Source organism: Gobio gobio (assembly GCF_949357685.1).
Source record: "Gobio gobio genome assembly, chromosome: 15".
NCBI classification, from domain to species: Eukaryota; Metazoa; Chordata; class Actinopteri; order Cypriniformes; family Gobionidae; genus Gobio; species Gobio gobio.
The window spans coordinates 32,986,591-33,003,150 of record NC_137108.1 but is presented as its reverse complement, the minus strand read 5'-3'; the positions used below and the strand labels follow the sequence as shown (position 1 = coordinate 33,003,150).

At 36.3% G+C, this 16,560-nt stretch overlaps 2 protein-coding genes across 3 annotated transcripts; one reads left to right on the top strand and one right to left on the bottom strand.

The window, feature by feature from the left end:
• Nucleotides 1-139: 139 nt before the first annotated feature.
• Nucleotides 140-8,525, bottom strand: mboat7 (membrane bound O-acyltransferase domain containing 7). Of its 2 annotated transcripts, none has more exons than XM_079837227.1 (9): nucleotides 8,380-8,517; nucleotides 7,862-7,941; nucleotides 7,334-7,463; nucleotides 7,125-7,251; nucleotides 6,884-7,040; nucleotides 6,272-6,467; nucleotides 5,999-6,151; nucleotides 2,525-2,701; nucleotides 140-2,409 (listed from the first exon to the last, which is right to left on the bottom strand). In XM_079837227.1, exons 2-9 carry the CDS (start codon nucleotides 7,935-7,937, stop codon nucleotides 2,022-2,024), a joined length of 1,404 nt encoding a protein of 467 aa, XP_079693353.1. In that variant the 5' UTR covers nucleotides 7,938-7,941; nucleotides 8,380-8,517; the 3' UTR covers nucleotides 140-2,021. The 2 variants fall into 2 exon arrangements, with proteins under 2 accessions (XP_079693353.1, XP_079693354.1); XM_079837228.1 differs by having other exon boundaries at nucleotides 146-2,409; nucleotides 6,272-6,767; nucleotides 8,380-8,525.
• Nucleotides 8,526-9,046: 521 nt separating this feature from the next.
• LOC307138076 (glutathione S-transferase kappa 1-like) lies at nucleotides 9,047-15,186 on the top strand. The gene is made up of 8 exons (XM_079836208.1): nucleotides 9,047-9,501; nucleotides 9,585-9,656; nucleotides 9,744-9,825; nucleotides 13,615-13,743; nucleotides 13,941-14,086; nucleotides 14,551-14,667; nucleotides 14,752-14,845; nucleotides 15,031-15,186. Exons 2-8 carry the CDS (start codon nucleotides 9,585-9,587, stop codon nucleotides 15,078-15,080), a joined length of 690 nt encoding a protein of 229 aa, XP_079692334.1. The 5' UTR covers nucleotides 9,047-9,501; the 3' UTR covers nucleotides 15,081-15,186.
• The last annotated feature ends 1,374 nt before the right edge of the window (nucleotides 15,187-16,560 follow it).

Genomic DNA, 16,560 nt, shown 5'->3' with positions numbered 1-16,560 from the left:
AATAAACGTCTTGCTTGTTATGCGCTTTGGTAAGCGTGTTCCTGTGGTTTATTGCCTGTTAAAAATTGTCATGGTGACGAGTTTGTTGATCAAATCTTATCACTAAACGTACACACCAGTAAAACACTGCACGTAAACTAAATAATAAAAACTTGTTTAATGTAACTTATGAAACAATGGTTAAAAGAACAGACAATATGTATAGGCTACTATACAGAAACTTTTAATTAATACTTTTATTCAGCAAGGACACATTCAATTGACCAAAAGAGACAGTAGACATTAATAGTGTTATAAAAGATTTCTATTTTAAATAAATGCTGTTCTTTTAAAGTTTCATCAAAGAATCCTAAAAAAAATGTAAGCTCGCTTGCACAAAACTGTTTTCAACGTTGATAATAATAAATGTCTTGAGTATCAAATCAGCATATTAGTAAGGTTTCTGAAGGATAATGTGATAGTGAAGACAGTGAGTAAAATTCAGCTTTGCCATCACAGAAGTAAAACACGTTTTAAAACATATTATATTAAAAAAAAGTTTTAAATTGTTAAATATTACAGTTTTTTACTGTATTTATTATCCTATAAATACCTTGGTGAGCATACCAGACTCAAAAACATTGAAAAAAAAAAACCTTCCCATCTCAAACTTTTGAAAATTTGTGTAAGTCAAGGCAGAATGTGTGCTATTACAGCGGGAAAAAAGAAAGAATAACAAAAAAATTGAGACAATGAAAAATCAGGTTGAACTTTTTAACATTTTGTATCCAGACACAGAAATTCTTTTGGCAGGGATGAAAATCACAGATTTTATTGAAAACATTGTGATTTTTCAAACAAAACATTGAAGGATATGAGTGGCACATCCTGTGTTTAATACTCCAGAATGTAAACATTAGAGATAAAATATAGCAGGTAGACATTAAAGGAACCAGCATACAATCTGAACCTATCGATGAACTAAGCACCAGCACTATCCTCCAGTGTGCGGGAACAAAAATATCTAAATGTTTGGAATAGGATCGTTTTCATATAATAATTTATATTTTAAGGAAAAAATTCACATCTGATCTTTTGAGAAGATCTTGTATACTTATTCAGACTTTAATTGCTCTTAGTAATAACATATTACTTTGATACATGTTGATTGGCGCACAACTTTAGCAACACTTTACATCATATATGGCATCAAACTAAAGAGCAAATGATGAACAAAAGAGCAAAACACATTCACTCCTACTTTCTGAAAAAGTGAGAAAAGGAAAGTTTCCAAGTACTTTCACATTCTTTGTAGAATAATAAAAATAATAGTGATATATGACCATCAATGGATAATCAATCCACCTATCGGAATGGATGTAAAACAAGGCAGACCAACTTTAAATGTCCCATATATACAACTTTGTAATCACAAAGGTAGTATGACACCATTACAGAGAGAGTAAATCACCACAAATTTGCACTCAATGTAGTGATGCAGGTCTAACATTCATCAGTTTGGTGTGTGTGTGTGTGTGTGTGTGTGTGTGTGTGTGTGTGTGTGTGTGCGCGTGTGTGTGTACGGATGGATTTAGTTATATAAGTATCTGTGTGGGAGCTGAATTCGAGTCCCACGGCCAAGGATTAGCAGAGAACTATTAAAATCTCTATTAAAATATTATACAACCCTTTTCCCAACTGTTCAAAGCAACTTAAAAATGAACATTTTAAACAATACTGACCTGGTCAAGATTCATCTATAAGGTTGCACCTTTTTTCACCGGACAATAAAAATAAGCATTTTTCAATATATGCAATAAAAAAAGCAAAATTATGGAAATTAACTGAAAGCTATTTTCACCATAAATAAAATAAAGATTGATATCCTTGGGTTTATCACATATTACTCTTCTCTCTGTGTTGTTTAAAAAACTTAAATGGCAGTTGATGGCTATTACAGTGCATGTTGGGAAATGTGTTTTTTTTTTGTAAACATACCAACTTCCCAGTTATCAACACACTTATCACATCACACATTTGTTTCACTCAGCCTTCTCTCTTACCACATCTTGTTTCTCTCCTTCAACTTGTTCCCTCCTCTCTCTCTTTTTCCCTCCTTTCATCATTTGTCCTACTCCTATACAAACAATGGCGATAATATGAATTATGAAGTATATGGAGCTCCAGTAGTTGACGGTGTCGCCGGCCTTCAGGAGAACAAATCCCATGCACATGTAGTCGTAAGCCCTCATCTTGAGGAACCAGTGGATCCAGTCGAAGATATTCTGGCCCTTCGGCCCCAGATGGGCTCTGATGGAAGCCTCCATGGCTGATTCTGCTGCGATACACAGTGGGATGGTGAGAAAAGAGAGGTAGTAACCAGCATGGAGGCCATGCCAGTAAGCGCTGATTAACATTGTCCATCCAGCCCTGCCACAATGTGAGAAAAGAAACAAAAACAAAGTTGACAATTATATCAATAATATCACATTTTAACCACAATGCTTTGAACTGCAATTGAAAGGTCAAATGTACATGCTCGTACCTGAGAGCGTACGCTCTGAAAGGGGCATTGGGGTAGATATAGTGGTGAAGCCACCACTGCACAGTCATGTTCCAGTAGCGCATACCATGCCTAACCTTCACGCAGAAATCTGTATTATAACAGTCAATGTTCTGGATCGTTTTGAAGTCGTACTCCACTGCTGTGTCTGGATCAGGACTGAAACAAAAAACATTTCAATAACATTATCAACCACATGATCAAACCTCAAATGAGCTTATTTCCTGTAGATAATCTTGCCTAAAGCGTCTTGTAGGTACAGGCAACAGAAACATTTTATTGCGAGTTTACACTAGGGATTCACAATATTTTGGTACCAGTGGCTGCCTGATATTAACAGATTTTTTTTTCTGTATCTATGTACTGTCCGATTTAATTGTCATGCTTACGCTCACTTAAAAGTTCATCTTTAAAAAAAACTATCAATTTAAATATTAAATATATTTAACTTGGAATAAATAAATAAATATTTTCATATTTTTTTAAAACAGTTGTACTGCAGTTCAAAAGTTTGGGATCACAAATGTCCTTGTTTTCCATTAAAACACATTAAATTAGTTTGAATAGGAAATATATCAAATGAATAGGAAATGCAGTCATTGGCAGATTTTTAATTGAAAAAAATTATTGTGTTCTTCAGACTTTGCTTCCACCAAAAAAGCCACCTTTTGCAGCAAATACAGCCTAGCATATCTTTGGCATTCTAGCTGTCAATTTTTCAAGGTAATCTGAAGAGATTTCCCCCCATGCTTCCTGGAGCATTTCCTACAAAATGGATTGGCTTGATGGACACTTCCACCATACCACACGGTCATGCTGCTCCTACAACAGCTCGATAGGACTCAGATCTGGAGACTGGGCACTCCATTACAGACCGAATTTCAGCTGACTGCTTCTTCCCTAAATAGTTTTGAGGGGTTTTGAGTCATCATCCTGTTTAAGGATGTAATTGGCCCTAATCAAGTGCTGTCCACACTCTACAGGGTATGGCATTGCAAAATGTAGTGATAGCCTTTCTTCTTCAAGGTCCCTTTTTACCCTGTACAAATGTCCTATTTTACCACCACCAAAGCACCACGCCACCCCCAGACCATCACACTGCCTCCACCATGTTTGACAGATGGCGTTAAGCACTCCTCTTGCATCTTCTCCATTGTTCTTCATCAAAAAAAAATGTCTTCCGTTTGATCTGAACACCTCAAATTTGGACTCATCTGTCCACAAGACATTTCTTTCTCTGGCCAATGTCTGTGCTCTTTTGCCCCTCTTAATCTTTTCTTTTTATTGGCCAGTCTGAGATATGTCTTTTTCTTTGCTACCCTGTCTAGAAGCCCAACATCCCAGAGCCACCTCTTTACTGTTAATGTCAACACTGGTGTTTGGCAGGTACTATTTAGTGAAGCGGCCATTTAAGGTGCCTGTTTCTTAAACTAGACAATCTAAAGTATTTGTCCTCTTGCATAGTTGTGCACCGGGGCCTGTCTCTTTCTATTCTGGTTAGAAGCAGTTTGTGCTGTTCTATGAAGAGACTAGTTCACAGCATGGCAAGATATTTTCACTTTTTCCAAGTTCTTGCATTGTCTATTGTGCTGACAAATGAAGACTATTCAGACTCGTTTCCAAAGAAAGTTCTTTGTTTCTGGCCATTTTGAGTCTGTAATCAAACCCATAACTCCTGGGCCCGGTTTTTCAAAAGGTTTAATCCGGATAAAATTGATCCGGATTTAGTAATCCTTTTTTTGCGATCCGTGATCACGTAATCCAGCTAACTTTTGGAGCCAGTTTTTTAAAGCAACATCGGATTAGATCAATCTGATCCGGATAGGAACTTTTTAGGATCACCAAATCTGGATAACCAGTGCTGGATAACCAGTGCTCAAACAGGACAGGAAATCACAATGTAGAACTATAGATATGTAAAGAGCAACAAGTAGAATAGCCAGTGTGGGGTCAATACAAGTTTATTTTTATTTGAAATGAAAACACACATTTAAAAAAAACTAAAAACAAGAAAAACCCTTGCCTGTATTGTCCTGCACAACATCGCTATTAAGCGCAATGTCCCTCTCTGTGCTGACAATGATGCACCTGAGCCCCTTGGAGACCCTAACCAACCTCCTGCATTCTGCCAGAACGAGCAAACAGGACGTGCAACAAGGGACGCAATAGTTAGACACTATTTCTGATTTGGATTTGTTTTGGATTTCAAAAATCAGTGATTGCCATTCTTTGCATTTTTTGGGTTATTCTGTAATCATTGCATGCATCACTAATAAATATTCTAAAAACTAAAATATTTTCGATTGTAGTGAATATATATATATCAATTAGTGACAGAATAAAATGTATTGTTTTTGCTCAATTTTAACAGCTGTTTGGGGGATTATTTTATAAGGCCAAACTCTTTCTACTTTGCTGTAGGCCTATACTGAAAGGCTGAATACGTTAAAGCCTACCTAATCACTGTAGCCTGACGGATGAACAGATAAAATTAAAACCTTTTGAATAAAAGGATATCTTGTAAGATACTGCATGATCCAAATATAGTATTATTTGATAAATTTTTTAAGTTTTCATTACATTTTGGGCATGAAATCCACGCTGAATCCACCCTTCTGATGGGATCAGTTTAATCCAGATTTTTTGGATCAAAGTGATCCAAATCCTACAAGAAAGTTTTGAAAAACCCAAACTAAAGGTTTGATCCGGATCAAAACCAAGATTGGATTACGTGATCTAATCCGATTATGTAATCCGTTTTTTCTTTTGAAAAACACATTTTCAAGATTTGATCCAATCCGTTATCCAAAATCCTAGTGGATTACTTTTGAAAAACCGGGCCCTGATGCACCAGAGACTCAACTAATCTAAAGGTGGCCACTTTTATTCCTTAATCAGTGCAACAGTTTTGAGCTGTGCTAACACAATTGTAAAAGGGTTTTCTAATGATCAATTAGCCTTTTATAATGATTAACTTGGATTAGCAACATAGCATGAGATTGAAACAAGACTGATGGTTGCTGATAATGGGCATCTGTGCAACTGCAATCAGCTGTTTCCAGCAATAATTACTATTCACAACATTATGTCTGCACTGTAATGGATAAAAACTTTGTTTTTCTTTGGAAAACAAGGACATTTCCAAGTGGTTCCGAACATTTGAGCTGCAGTTGTATTCCCCAATTCTAATTTATCATGTTTGTTGACATGTACAGTTTAATATTGCTGATGTTGAGGCTGTGCTTTACTGGATCCTGCTTCAGGTCTATTACAACATGTACATTTCTCCTCTTGGATAATTAAACTTCTATCCTATCCTTTCAAAAACATACCATGTTTTTCCTGATATACATCCAGATAAGATAATATCATCAAGATTCCAGTCACCATATTAACAAGTTACAAACTGTAAAAGTACATTAAAAAGCTATCAGGTAATAAAGTAAGTCACCCTACCTATATTTCACAGTTGGTCCTCCCCCGGGTTTGGACAGCGCCCCCTGGGGGTAACAGCCTAGACCTGCGCTGATGCAGCCTGCCTCTGCCCCACACCATGCGGAGTAGAAACGCATCCGGAATACAAAGAATATTGCCACCATGTAGAAAAACCTGAAACATAACCACTATGATCCCCAATATGGTAAAAAAAAAATCATGATAAAGTGTGATTTAATTTTAACATCTCTTTTAGACTCGTCTGGATTGGTCCTTTAATCCAGAAAAACAAACCTGTAAAAATAGTTGTGCTCCAGGAATTCTTCAGTACGGACATAGGACAAGGGAAACACAGAGTTGACGGCCATAAAGAATACTCCGTAAACGGGCACCATCTTCAGCCTCTGCAGACAGGGCTCTTTACCTGGCAGCGACAGGGGACTGGACTGCAGCAACCAGTCTGCATACGTCTGATAACGGAAGAAGGGACCTGAGGGACACCGGCGAGAGTGGATGGGAGAAAGAATGGAAAATGAAGGAATGTGTGGAGAGCATGGGAGAGTTATCAATGAAGACAAGACATAGTTGGGCAAAGATGACATGATATTGGGATAGAATGGTGTATAGGTATGGAATCGAATGCAGTATTGGAATGAAAAATGAGCCACATCAATGTGCCACAGGGATGACAAAAGTGAAGCATATGGTTTGGGAGGACAAATCATGGTAAAAGAGGAGCAATAATAACACAATCAGTTATAAAAAGAAATTGGACTCACACATTACTGAACTAGTAGCAGAGAGAAACAGAGAAAGATAAGTTAGCATACATGCAAAACATACAGCACAGAACATTTGAACAGACTCAAAAGCATTCCAGCATATTCAAATCATTATGCAAAGTACCTGTCATTATGCCTACATAGCAGTAGCTATACGTTATAATGTCATAGAGTGAAGGCTCATGGGAAAGTCCTCCCACAACTGGGGACTTGGTGAATGTGCTCACTTCCTTTTTCTTCTCCAAGTGATAACTTTGAATCTCATTAGCCAAACTGACCATCTGTTTATTCAAAACAAAACTCTTTCAATAATTATATCAAGAGATTAAAACATGGAAAATGTGTTTAATTTTATTGCGTTTTACCTTCAATGTTAAAAGAAGCTGAATGGCATTGGCAAAAGGTGTCGGCTGAGGGAGGCCAAACCAGGTGGCCAGACGGAAAAAGAAGAGGTACAGAAACGTCCAGCCCAGAGACAGAGCAGGGGCATTTCTGAATAAAAAAATAAGACAGAGCACATGGGAATAGCTCAGAATCTAACGTAAAATTCCAGACAGATATTCATCACACTAACCTCCAATTGAACTTTATAATCAGCCATGTTCCTAACACGGTAAAGAAAGAGTGTAGAGTGTGGATCCCACAGGTTGCAAAGGAGATGATCAAACCCAAGAGCAATGCAGCGCCCTGCTTGACTGGAGGGCCTGGTAAATAATGCACATGAAAATAATCAAGAGCCGTTAAAGTCATAATGACACAGAAGTACCCTCACCCCTCCCTTCATTTCATTCAATTTTACTTGTATTTGAATGTCATAAAAACTAAAACTTTGACCCATCACAATGATAATAATAATTAATGCCTGAAAGACTGTGATCTATGGGGTGTTTTAGGTTGTTATCTATGCATTTATATTGAGTCTAAATGTATTTGAAGTGAGATTTCAAGTTTTAGTATTTAATATTTTGTTCTTTTTGTGAAAAAATAACATTGGCTCAGACCCTCACACATTGTAAAAAAAATTGTAGAACTTTACCTTTATTCGCCCTATTATTAACACATTTTCATGTGCTCTAACGTAAAGAAAGACATTCAGACTTACTTAGGTAGCGGAAGAGGAATCCTACAGGTATTGATGCAGCAAGGATTCCTAGGTAGACTAATTCATCTGGTGACATCTTTCTGTTTACAAAGCATAACAATTTTCTAACCGTTTATTATATATTCATATTCAAGCTTATCCATCCAACATTAAAATAGCCATCCCATCTTTGACTTTCCCATCATTACTAAAAAAAAAAAAAAGGTATATATATATATAAGATTTAATTAATGATTTTATTGAACCAAACATTTCTAACTTGTCATGGCAGGACCAGGCATGTCTGTAAATCATAGGCCTACAGTCACTTCCAGGCACTACGTTAGTCATTCAACACTTCTTAACAACAACATCAGACTAACGTTAGATTTTTAGAAAACTGACATTTGAATAGTGATTTGAATAATATACAGGATGAATCTAATAGACTGGCCTTGCAGATAAGAAGATAGCCTTTGACACAGAAACTGGATAATATATACCCCCTATAATTCTAACATGACCACAGCAATACTTACAGCAGTGAGGTATGGAGGTGTGCTATCAAAGACTAGTTATTCTGACAGATATTGAATTTCCCGTACTCCCCTTTAACCGCCCGAGCACTAGCCTGCTCTTCTCTCCTCATTCACCACTTCCTACTACCGCATATGTTCGAGCGTCCCTTTAGAGTTGCCAGATATTCATAAAAACTTCAGCAGCAAATAACTGTCAATCGTAAAACATCACAGCCGCTGTGAATCGTATCGATATTTTCCTGTATCGGTTTAAAAAAAAAAAAAACTTTTTAAAGTGCTGTTTATAACAGTAATATTTCACCAACTCACACAAAATATTAAAAAGAGAATAAGAGACGAAGGTGAATATAAATAACAAGGTGTTTTGTAATAAATGTTATAATTGATCCACGTCCCAGTGTATTGTGGTAGATTGCATTTCTTTTACATTTTCTGACTGTAAAACAGAGAACATTTTAAAATATATTAGAATATCAAAAAAACTGCAGGTATAAAATTTGCAGGAAATTTGTGCTTATGGTATGTATGACGTTTACAATAATAAACGTAATTATTCTTTTCCATATATATCCAACATAATGTACTTAAAACTCAAAAAAGAGAGAGAAAAAGACGCAGTTAAAATCTGAATATCTGGCAACCCCTTTAACAGACGGGAACTTTCACTGTAACTGCTAGGGGGCGGAGCATCGGTGCAGAAGCGCATGCACTCCGGAAACATTTGGAATTCGTTGTTAATAAACTAATTCCATTTATTTAAATCGTATTGCATTCGTTCAGCACTGTCATGTTATTATAATAAAATTTGAATTTATAAAAATATAATTGCCTTAAATGTAAAGTTGATCAATACTACAAACCATAGCGATTTTTTTTAAATTGACTGGCGATTCGTTTTAAATCAGAACAAGCCAGGTATTTTTTTTTTATAGCATTTACTTTTTAAGCAGGTCTGCAGATTGTTCAACAAACTTCTGGACTTCACATGCTGCTCACGCCCAACCATAGACGGCGATGTTGTATTAGATGCTAGATTAAAACAATCGTTGCTAGACTACTGTCTGCGTTGAACTTTAACACAGTTTCTCTTCAAGGACCGCAGTGAGACTTTTGACGCCAAAAGTAAGGTGTAACTGCATGTTATAAATGACATTGTTCTGACATTTTTAGTCCATGTTCGGTGATACGAATATGCTTCATTACAGATGTCCAATCCCAGAAAAGTGGTCGAGTTGTTTTATGACGTTGTTTCTCCGTATTCCTGGCTGGCATTTGAGGTACATGGTGTTTTTCGCCCTTAGTATAGGTCATTGAAATCCATGCTGCTTTATGTTTTCATGTTTGTATTGATTGTGTGTGTTAAGGTGCTGTGTCGCTATAGAAATGTTTGGAACATCGACCTCAAATTTAAACCAGCATATTTAGGGGGAGTCATGCATGGCTCAGGTAATATAGAAATTGCTTGTTTACATTCACAAAATACAAAAATTAGAATCAGAAAGTTCTTTATTACCAAGTGTGCTTCACACATATAAAAATAACAAGACACATAATAACATTTAAGAATAACGAATATAAAAAGTATTAAACATGTATAGCGTATTTTTATTAGACATTTAAGATATGTTTGTAGAAATCTGGGCACTATGTAAATAAAACCAGGAGGCTTTAGGCCTCACTCAGTCACTATGACCCAACACTGTGCAGTTCTGTGGTAAACAACTACAGGACAACTTGCACCTGGACAATAATTATAATTTGATTTACATGGCCTTCAATGTGTTCTCTTGTTAAATCTTTCTTTTGGAAAACAGACCAGCTGGTGGCATGCCACTATTAAAAAGAAGCCAGAAATGATAGGAAAAGAATTGGGGCAGGCAAAGGAAGATGGGCCCTGACTGAGTGAGATTGTCAGGTGTTCTGCAGGCATCCGAGCTTTGTCGTCTCCTCCAAGTCTAAGTTTTGGCATTGGAACTCCGTGACTTGGGTACTTTTTGCATAGAGAAGACCTTTTTCACAACTCATCATGTTATTATAATAAACATTGAATTATCTTAAATCGAAAGTTTAAAAATACTACAAACCATAGTGCAAGAAATTGGCTGGCGATTTGTTTTTTGTTGTTGTTGTTTTTTTAAATCAGAACAAGCCAGGTATTTTTTATTGCATTTACTTTTTAACTTCAGCAGGTCTACAAATAGATAAATAACTTCTGGACTCACGGCATAGATGGCACTATTGTGTTAGATTACCCAAAAAAATAAAATTCTGTTATTAATTACTCACCCTCATGTGATTCTAAACCCGTAAGACCTTCGTTCATCCTTGGAACACAAATGAAGATATTATTGATGAAATCCGAGAGCTCTCTGACCCCTCCATAGACAACTATGTAATTAACACTTTCAAGGCCCAGAAAGGTTGGAAAGACATTGATAAATTAGTCCATTTGACTACAGTTGTTCAACCTTAATTTTATGAAGCGTCAAGAATATTTTTTGTGCGCAAAAAACGAACAAAAATAACGACTTGATTCAACAATTTCTTCACGTCTGTGTCAGACTCTTTTACGCTGTTGACATAGTAAATACAAACCAGTGCTTCCGGGTTACATCAGAGCTATGCCAGAACAACAGTTTACCATTGGCCGATGCTGCTCACGTGAGAACACAATGCATGTGTGTGATGCTGACGCAGGAGCTGACCAACATAAATTGCGCAGAAGGCTGACACAGACGAGAAGAAATTGAAGAATAAAGTCGTTATGTTTGTTTGTTTTTTTGCGCACAAAAAGTTGTCGCGTCATAAAATTAAGGTTGAACCACTGGAGACACATGGACTATTTTAAAAATGTTTTTACTACCTTTATGGGCCTTGAAAGTGTTAATTAAATTGCTGTCTTTGGAGGGGTCAGAGAGCTCATCAAATATATCTTAATTTATGAAGCACATGTGAATTCAAAAGCACGTGTCTCCAGTGCTTTTGACACAGTTAACCACCAGATCCTCCTGTCAACTCTCATGAAGATGGTCATCTCAGGAACTGCTCTCCAGTGGTTCAAGTCTTACCTCTCAGGTAGGTCCTTCAGGGTGTCGTGGAGAGGTGAAGTATCTAAGTCACAACATCTAGCTACTGGAGTTCCACAGGGCTCAGTGCTTGGACCACTTCTCTTCTTCATCTACATGTCATCATTAGGATCTGCCATTCAGAAACATGGCTTTTCCTATCACTGCTATCTATGCTGATGACACTCAACTCTACTTCTCATTTCAACCAGATTATTCTACAGTTGGTGTTCGCATTGCAGCCTGCCTGACAGTAATTTCTGGCTGGATGAAGGATCATCACCTTCAACTCAACCTTGCAAAGACAGAACTGCTTGTGGTCTCAACCAACCCAGCACTTCATCCCAATTTCTCCATTCAGCTAGGTTCATCAACCATAACTCTGTCCAGGACAGCCAGGAACCTCGGAGTTGTGATTGATGATCAGTTCAACTTCACTGACCACATTACTGCAACAGCCCGGTCCTGCAAATTTGCATTATACAACATTAGGAAGATTAGACCCTTCCTATCAGAGCAGGTCACACAACTCCTGGTCCAAGCTCTTGTTCCCTCCAGACTGGACTACTGTAATTCTCTTCTAGCGGCCCTTCCATCATGCACTATCAAACCCTTGCAAGTTGCAACTGATCCAGAATGCAGCGGCGAGGGTGGTCTTCAACCAGCCGAAGAAAGCGCACGTCATGCCTCTCTTCATCAGTTTGCACTGGCTAGCAATAGCCACTTGCAAAGGCACTGGTGCTTGCCTAGAAAGCAACCACCGGCTCTGCACCAATATACCTAAACCTGCTTGTTCAGACTTACGCACCCTCCAGAAGCTTGCGTTCTGCATGTGAACGACGCCTCATCCCAAAGAGGCACGGACCTTTTCCTGGACCATTCCCACCTGGTGGAACGACCTGTGTCTATCTCAATTCGAGCAGCCTAGTCTGTAGCCATTTTCAAAAAACATCTAAAGACACATCTTTTCCAGCAGCACCTGACAAATTAAGACTAGCACTTAACTATTCTATTAATTTATATATATAAGTGCTAGATTAACGGAGACTTGTTACAGCACTTGCTTGCTGTTGCCCCTTGTTTGTCTAATTGATTCTATTGCTCTCCTCATTTGTAAGTCGCTTTGGATAAAAATTAAATGTAAATGTATTCCGAAGATGAACGAAGGTCTTACAGGTTTGGAACAACATGAGGATCATTGTAAATAAATAATGACAGAAATTTCATTTTTGGGTGAACTTAACCCTTTAACCTTCCTACTGTCCAGAGCCATACTGTCTTGAGACCGTTACGTCACCTGCCTGTGATAATTTGGGCAAATTGTTGCAACGCAAAGAGTTTTTTTAAATATAGTTTTAAAACGCATTATGTGTATGTGTTTATATGTATATATGTATATATATATATGTGTATATATATGTGTATATATATGTATATGTATATATATGTGTATATATATGTATATGTATATATATGTGTGTGTGTGTATATATATATATATATATATATATATATATATATATATATATATATATATATATATATATATATATATATATATATATATATATATATATATATATATATATATATATATATATATATATATATATATATATATATATATATATATATATATATATATATATATATATATATATATATATATATATATATATATATTATATGTTGGAGTAAAAAAATTTGGGACAACTTGGGGTAAAAAAAAACATTTGGCATTTCATAATATCTCACATTTTAAACAAAAATGTAGTATTCTGGTTTTAGTTACCAGACAGTATCCTAGAGCTTCATATTTCACAAATAAATCACACTGGAGCAGTCAATATGGACCCAATTTAGAGAGGCTTGACACTTTCACAAAGACTACTCAAAATACCAAAACCGATGTGATATTTATGGTGCATTCTTTACTGAAGCAGCTTAAATACAAGATCATGGTTAATGATTAATGGCCATTTCAAATAATTAATGAATCTCTTATGTAGGCTAATTATTTATTCACCCTATGTAATGTAAATGCACTAAATATGAATCAAGCTCTCCTTGAAGCAATAATCATGTAACAGCTAATAGATTAAAACATAAATTATAATATACATTCATCAAATGATAAGATAATACATGATCAAGTTTCTTCTATTTCTAGGTAACCGGCCCCCTGGGATGATCCCTAATAAGTTTTATTACATGAACGTAGATCTGCAGCGGCTGTCTCAGTACTTTGTGGTCCCTTTGAATCCACCTTCAGACCCTGCTGAGGCAATGTTTGAGAAAGGTATTCAAACTGCTGTTTCTTTTTACGATGACACTCATGATGACCACCACATGCACAATGCAATGCTTGGGGATTTCTTTCTCTCGTATAGAAAAAACAATTATTTTATAGTCTAAAAAGGATAGTCTTGTGTTTTTATGCGAGTCACTTTGTCACATTCTCTTTAATTTTCTCTCATCCTCTATCTTTCCATGTAGGCACTTTGAATGCTATGCGTTTTGTGACAGCTGTAGCAGAGAAGGACAAAGAGGGTGATATGCTGGTGGAGAGGGTTTCTAGAGAGCTCTGGAAAAGAATCTGGAGCACTGATCAGGACATTACCCTGCCTGCCTCACTCACTGAGGTATCATATACTCAAGATTAGCTCTTTTTAAAGGTCAGCATGAAACGTAAGTTGTGATTAGACTTTTCTTCCCAATTGTCACGTATTTCCGAGTGAAGCGGATTCTGAAATGAGGAAAAATATAGGGTGATTTTTATCCTTTGGGAATTGATTTGATTGTAGGAAGTTGGGTGTTGCTAACTAAACAGAGGCAGATCTGAATGCCAATTTGCAGTCAGTTGTGGTAGATATTAGATTACGAGTGCACATAAATTTAAAAATAAGATCTATCAACATTGATTTCATGGTGTCTTTTAACTGAAGAGGTTTCAGTTGCAGAACCTACATTATAAAATCGCTAATTAGAATAAATCAACATATTAATTCATAACTATGAAAACATTTCTTGATGATATCCATTGTACTTCACCACTGACTTTGTCTTCAGTGTGTTCACTAATGTATTGCTTTTCTGTTTTGCACAGGCAGGATTAAAGGCAGGTCTCTCAACCAATGAGGTGGAGGAAATTCTGACCATAGCCAAATCTCAGCCAATCAAAGACAAGCTGAAGAGTGTCACACAGGATGCACTGGAGTATAAAGTCAGTGCCTTTTACTTGCATCTTTGCATCCTTAGTCTTTCTAACCAAAATTTTCCTTACAGTGATTTCCCCCTGTTTTTGCAGTGCTTTGGTTTTCCTTGCATTGTGTGTCATGTGAACGGGAAGGCCGAGGTCTTCTTTGGTTCCGACAGATTTGAGCTCATGGCTCATTGCATCGGTAACTTTGGATTTTTATTTCATTTATTAGATTGTCTAATGGTTATATTTATCATACTCAGTTTGCGTGATGGTTTATTGCACTTTATCATGTTTTAAACCATAAATTAACCATGGGATATTAAAATCTTAGGTGATATAATGTACTGTTCTTGTCCAATCATTTTCTTTCTTTTTGTGTTGTAGGGGAGAAGTGGGTGGGGCCTCAGCCTGCCAAACCCACAGCCAAAATGTGATCACTGCTCCTTTATACTTTGTGTATTTCAACAACTTAAAAATAAAATTTTAAATTTGGTGTAAATTCACTTATTTTATTCAACAGCAAACACACACACACAAAATAATAAAGGAAAAAAACAAGCCACTAAGACTGCATTTATTTTAAAAACAGTGATATTGAGAAATGTCATTACAATTTAAAATAAACGTTTTCTATTTTAATATATTTATGTTGGCTTGACAAAGACAACTGCTCTACTATTTAAACTTCTTCTTCTTCTGAGCCAAAATGTAAACAGTGGCTGCGTCCGAAACCTGGAAAATGCTGCCTTCGGAGGACACATTTCAAGGTAGGCTCTAGGAATCTAATGTTAGCTTCACTTCCTGTCTCCTGAGATACCTTCATCTGATCGATTTTTGAAGGCAGCATATATGCATCCTTTGCTGGGGAAAAAAGATGGCGTCAGAAAGTTGCGTTTGCTGGTCAGTTTGTGTGTAATTGTATGGTTTTTTTTTTACCAACATTTTCCACTTCTGATGTAATTTCTTGCGAGAAATTACTAATGTAGTAATTAAATATTTGTTTAGTTCTCACCAAAGCTCTCTGTATTTTGCTGTAGATCATTAAACGGTTACAAGAAGTCTGTCCGAAACTAGTTTTGTGAGGTGCCTTCATGCACAAACGCTGTCGACTAAATCTACTGTAGATTTAGTCGTATAAAACTAAATGGCATTTTAGTCAAGACTACAGCAAACAAAATTCGCTGTCAAAACAAAGTGCTAAACGTGCTTAAAACATGCTAATTCAACGTGTTAAATCATGCTAGCAACATGTTAGCAAACATGCTAGTAAAACATTTTTTTTCTTTCTCTGAGTAAAACCTTCAAACTACAAGCTGTCCAAAGATATTTTAAACGTTCAGATCTGGGTATTCCAGAAAGCAAGGTTAACTTACCATCACATATACCTTAAACTCTCGGTTGATTAACCCAAACCTTGCTTACTCGAGGTATGTTGGTTCCAAAAACGAGTCCGGGAGTAGGTTCAGACAACTCAGAGTATGTTCTCGGTTAACACACAAGACCTTCTCAACAGAGCAACGAATCGATGATTCACCATGGAAGAAAAAGCGTGCCGTTCTACTTCCTTCTTCTTTGGTTTAATGGCGATTTACATAACCTCCTTAGTGCAAATCGCCACCTATTTGGTGGTTGTGCAATAATCTTTTCGTTTAATAAGTAATCTTTAAAAAAAAATATTGTTTGTTTGATGCAAATTAATTGAATGCAAATCCATGTGTGAGATGACAATAAAATAAATAATAAATATATTTTAATTGAATTAACATTTAAACATTACCTTGCTATAATAGTGATTTATAATAAGTGTTGCCAGTTACTTTGAAAAAGTAATCTGATTACTCATTACTCCTTTAAAAAGTAACTTAGTTACTTTACAGATTACTTGATTTTAAAAGTAACTAAATTAGATTACAA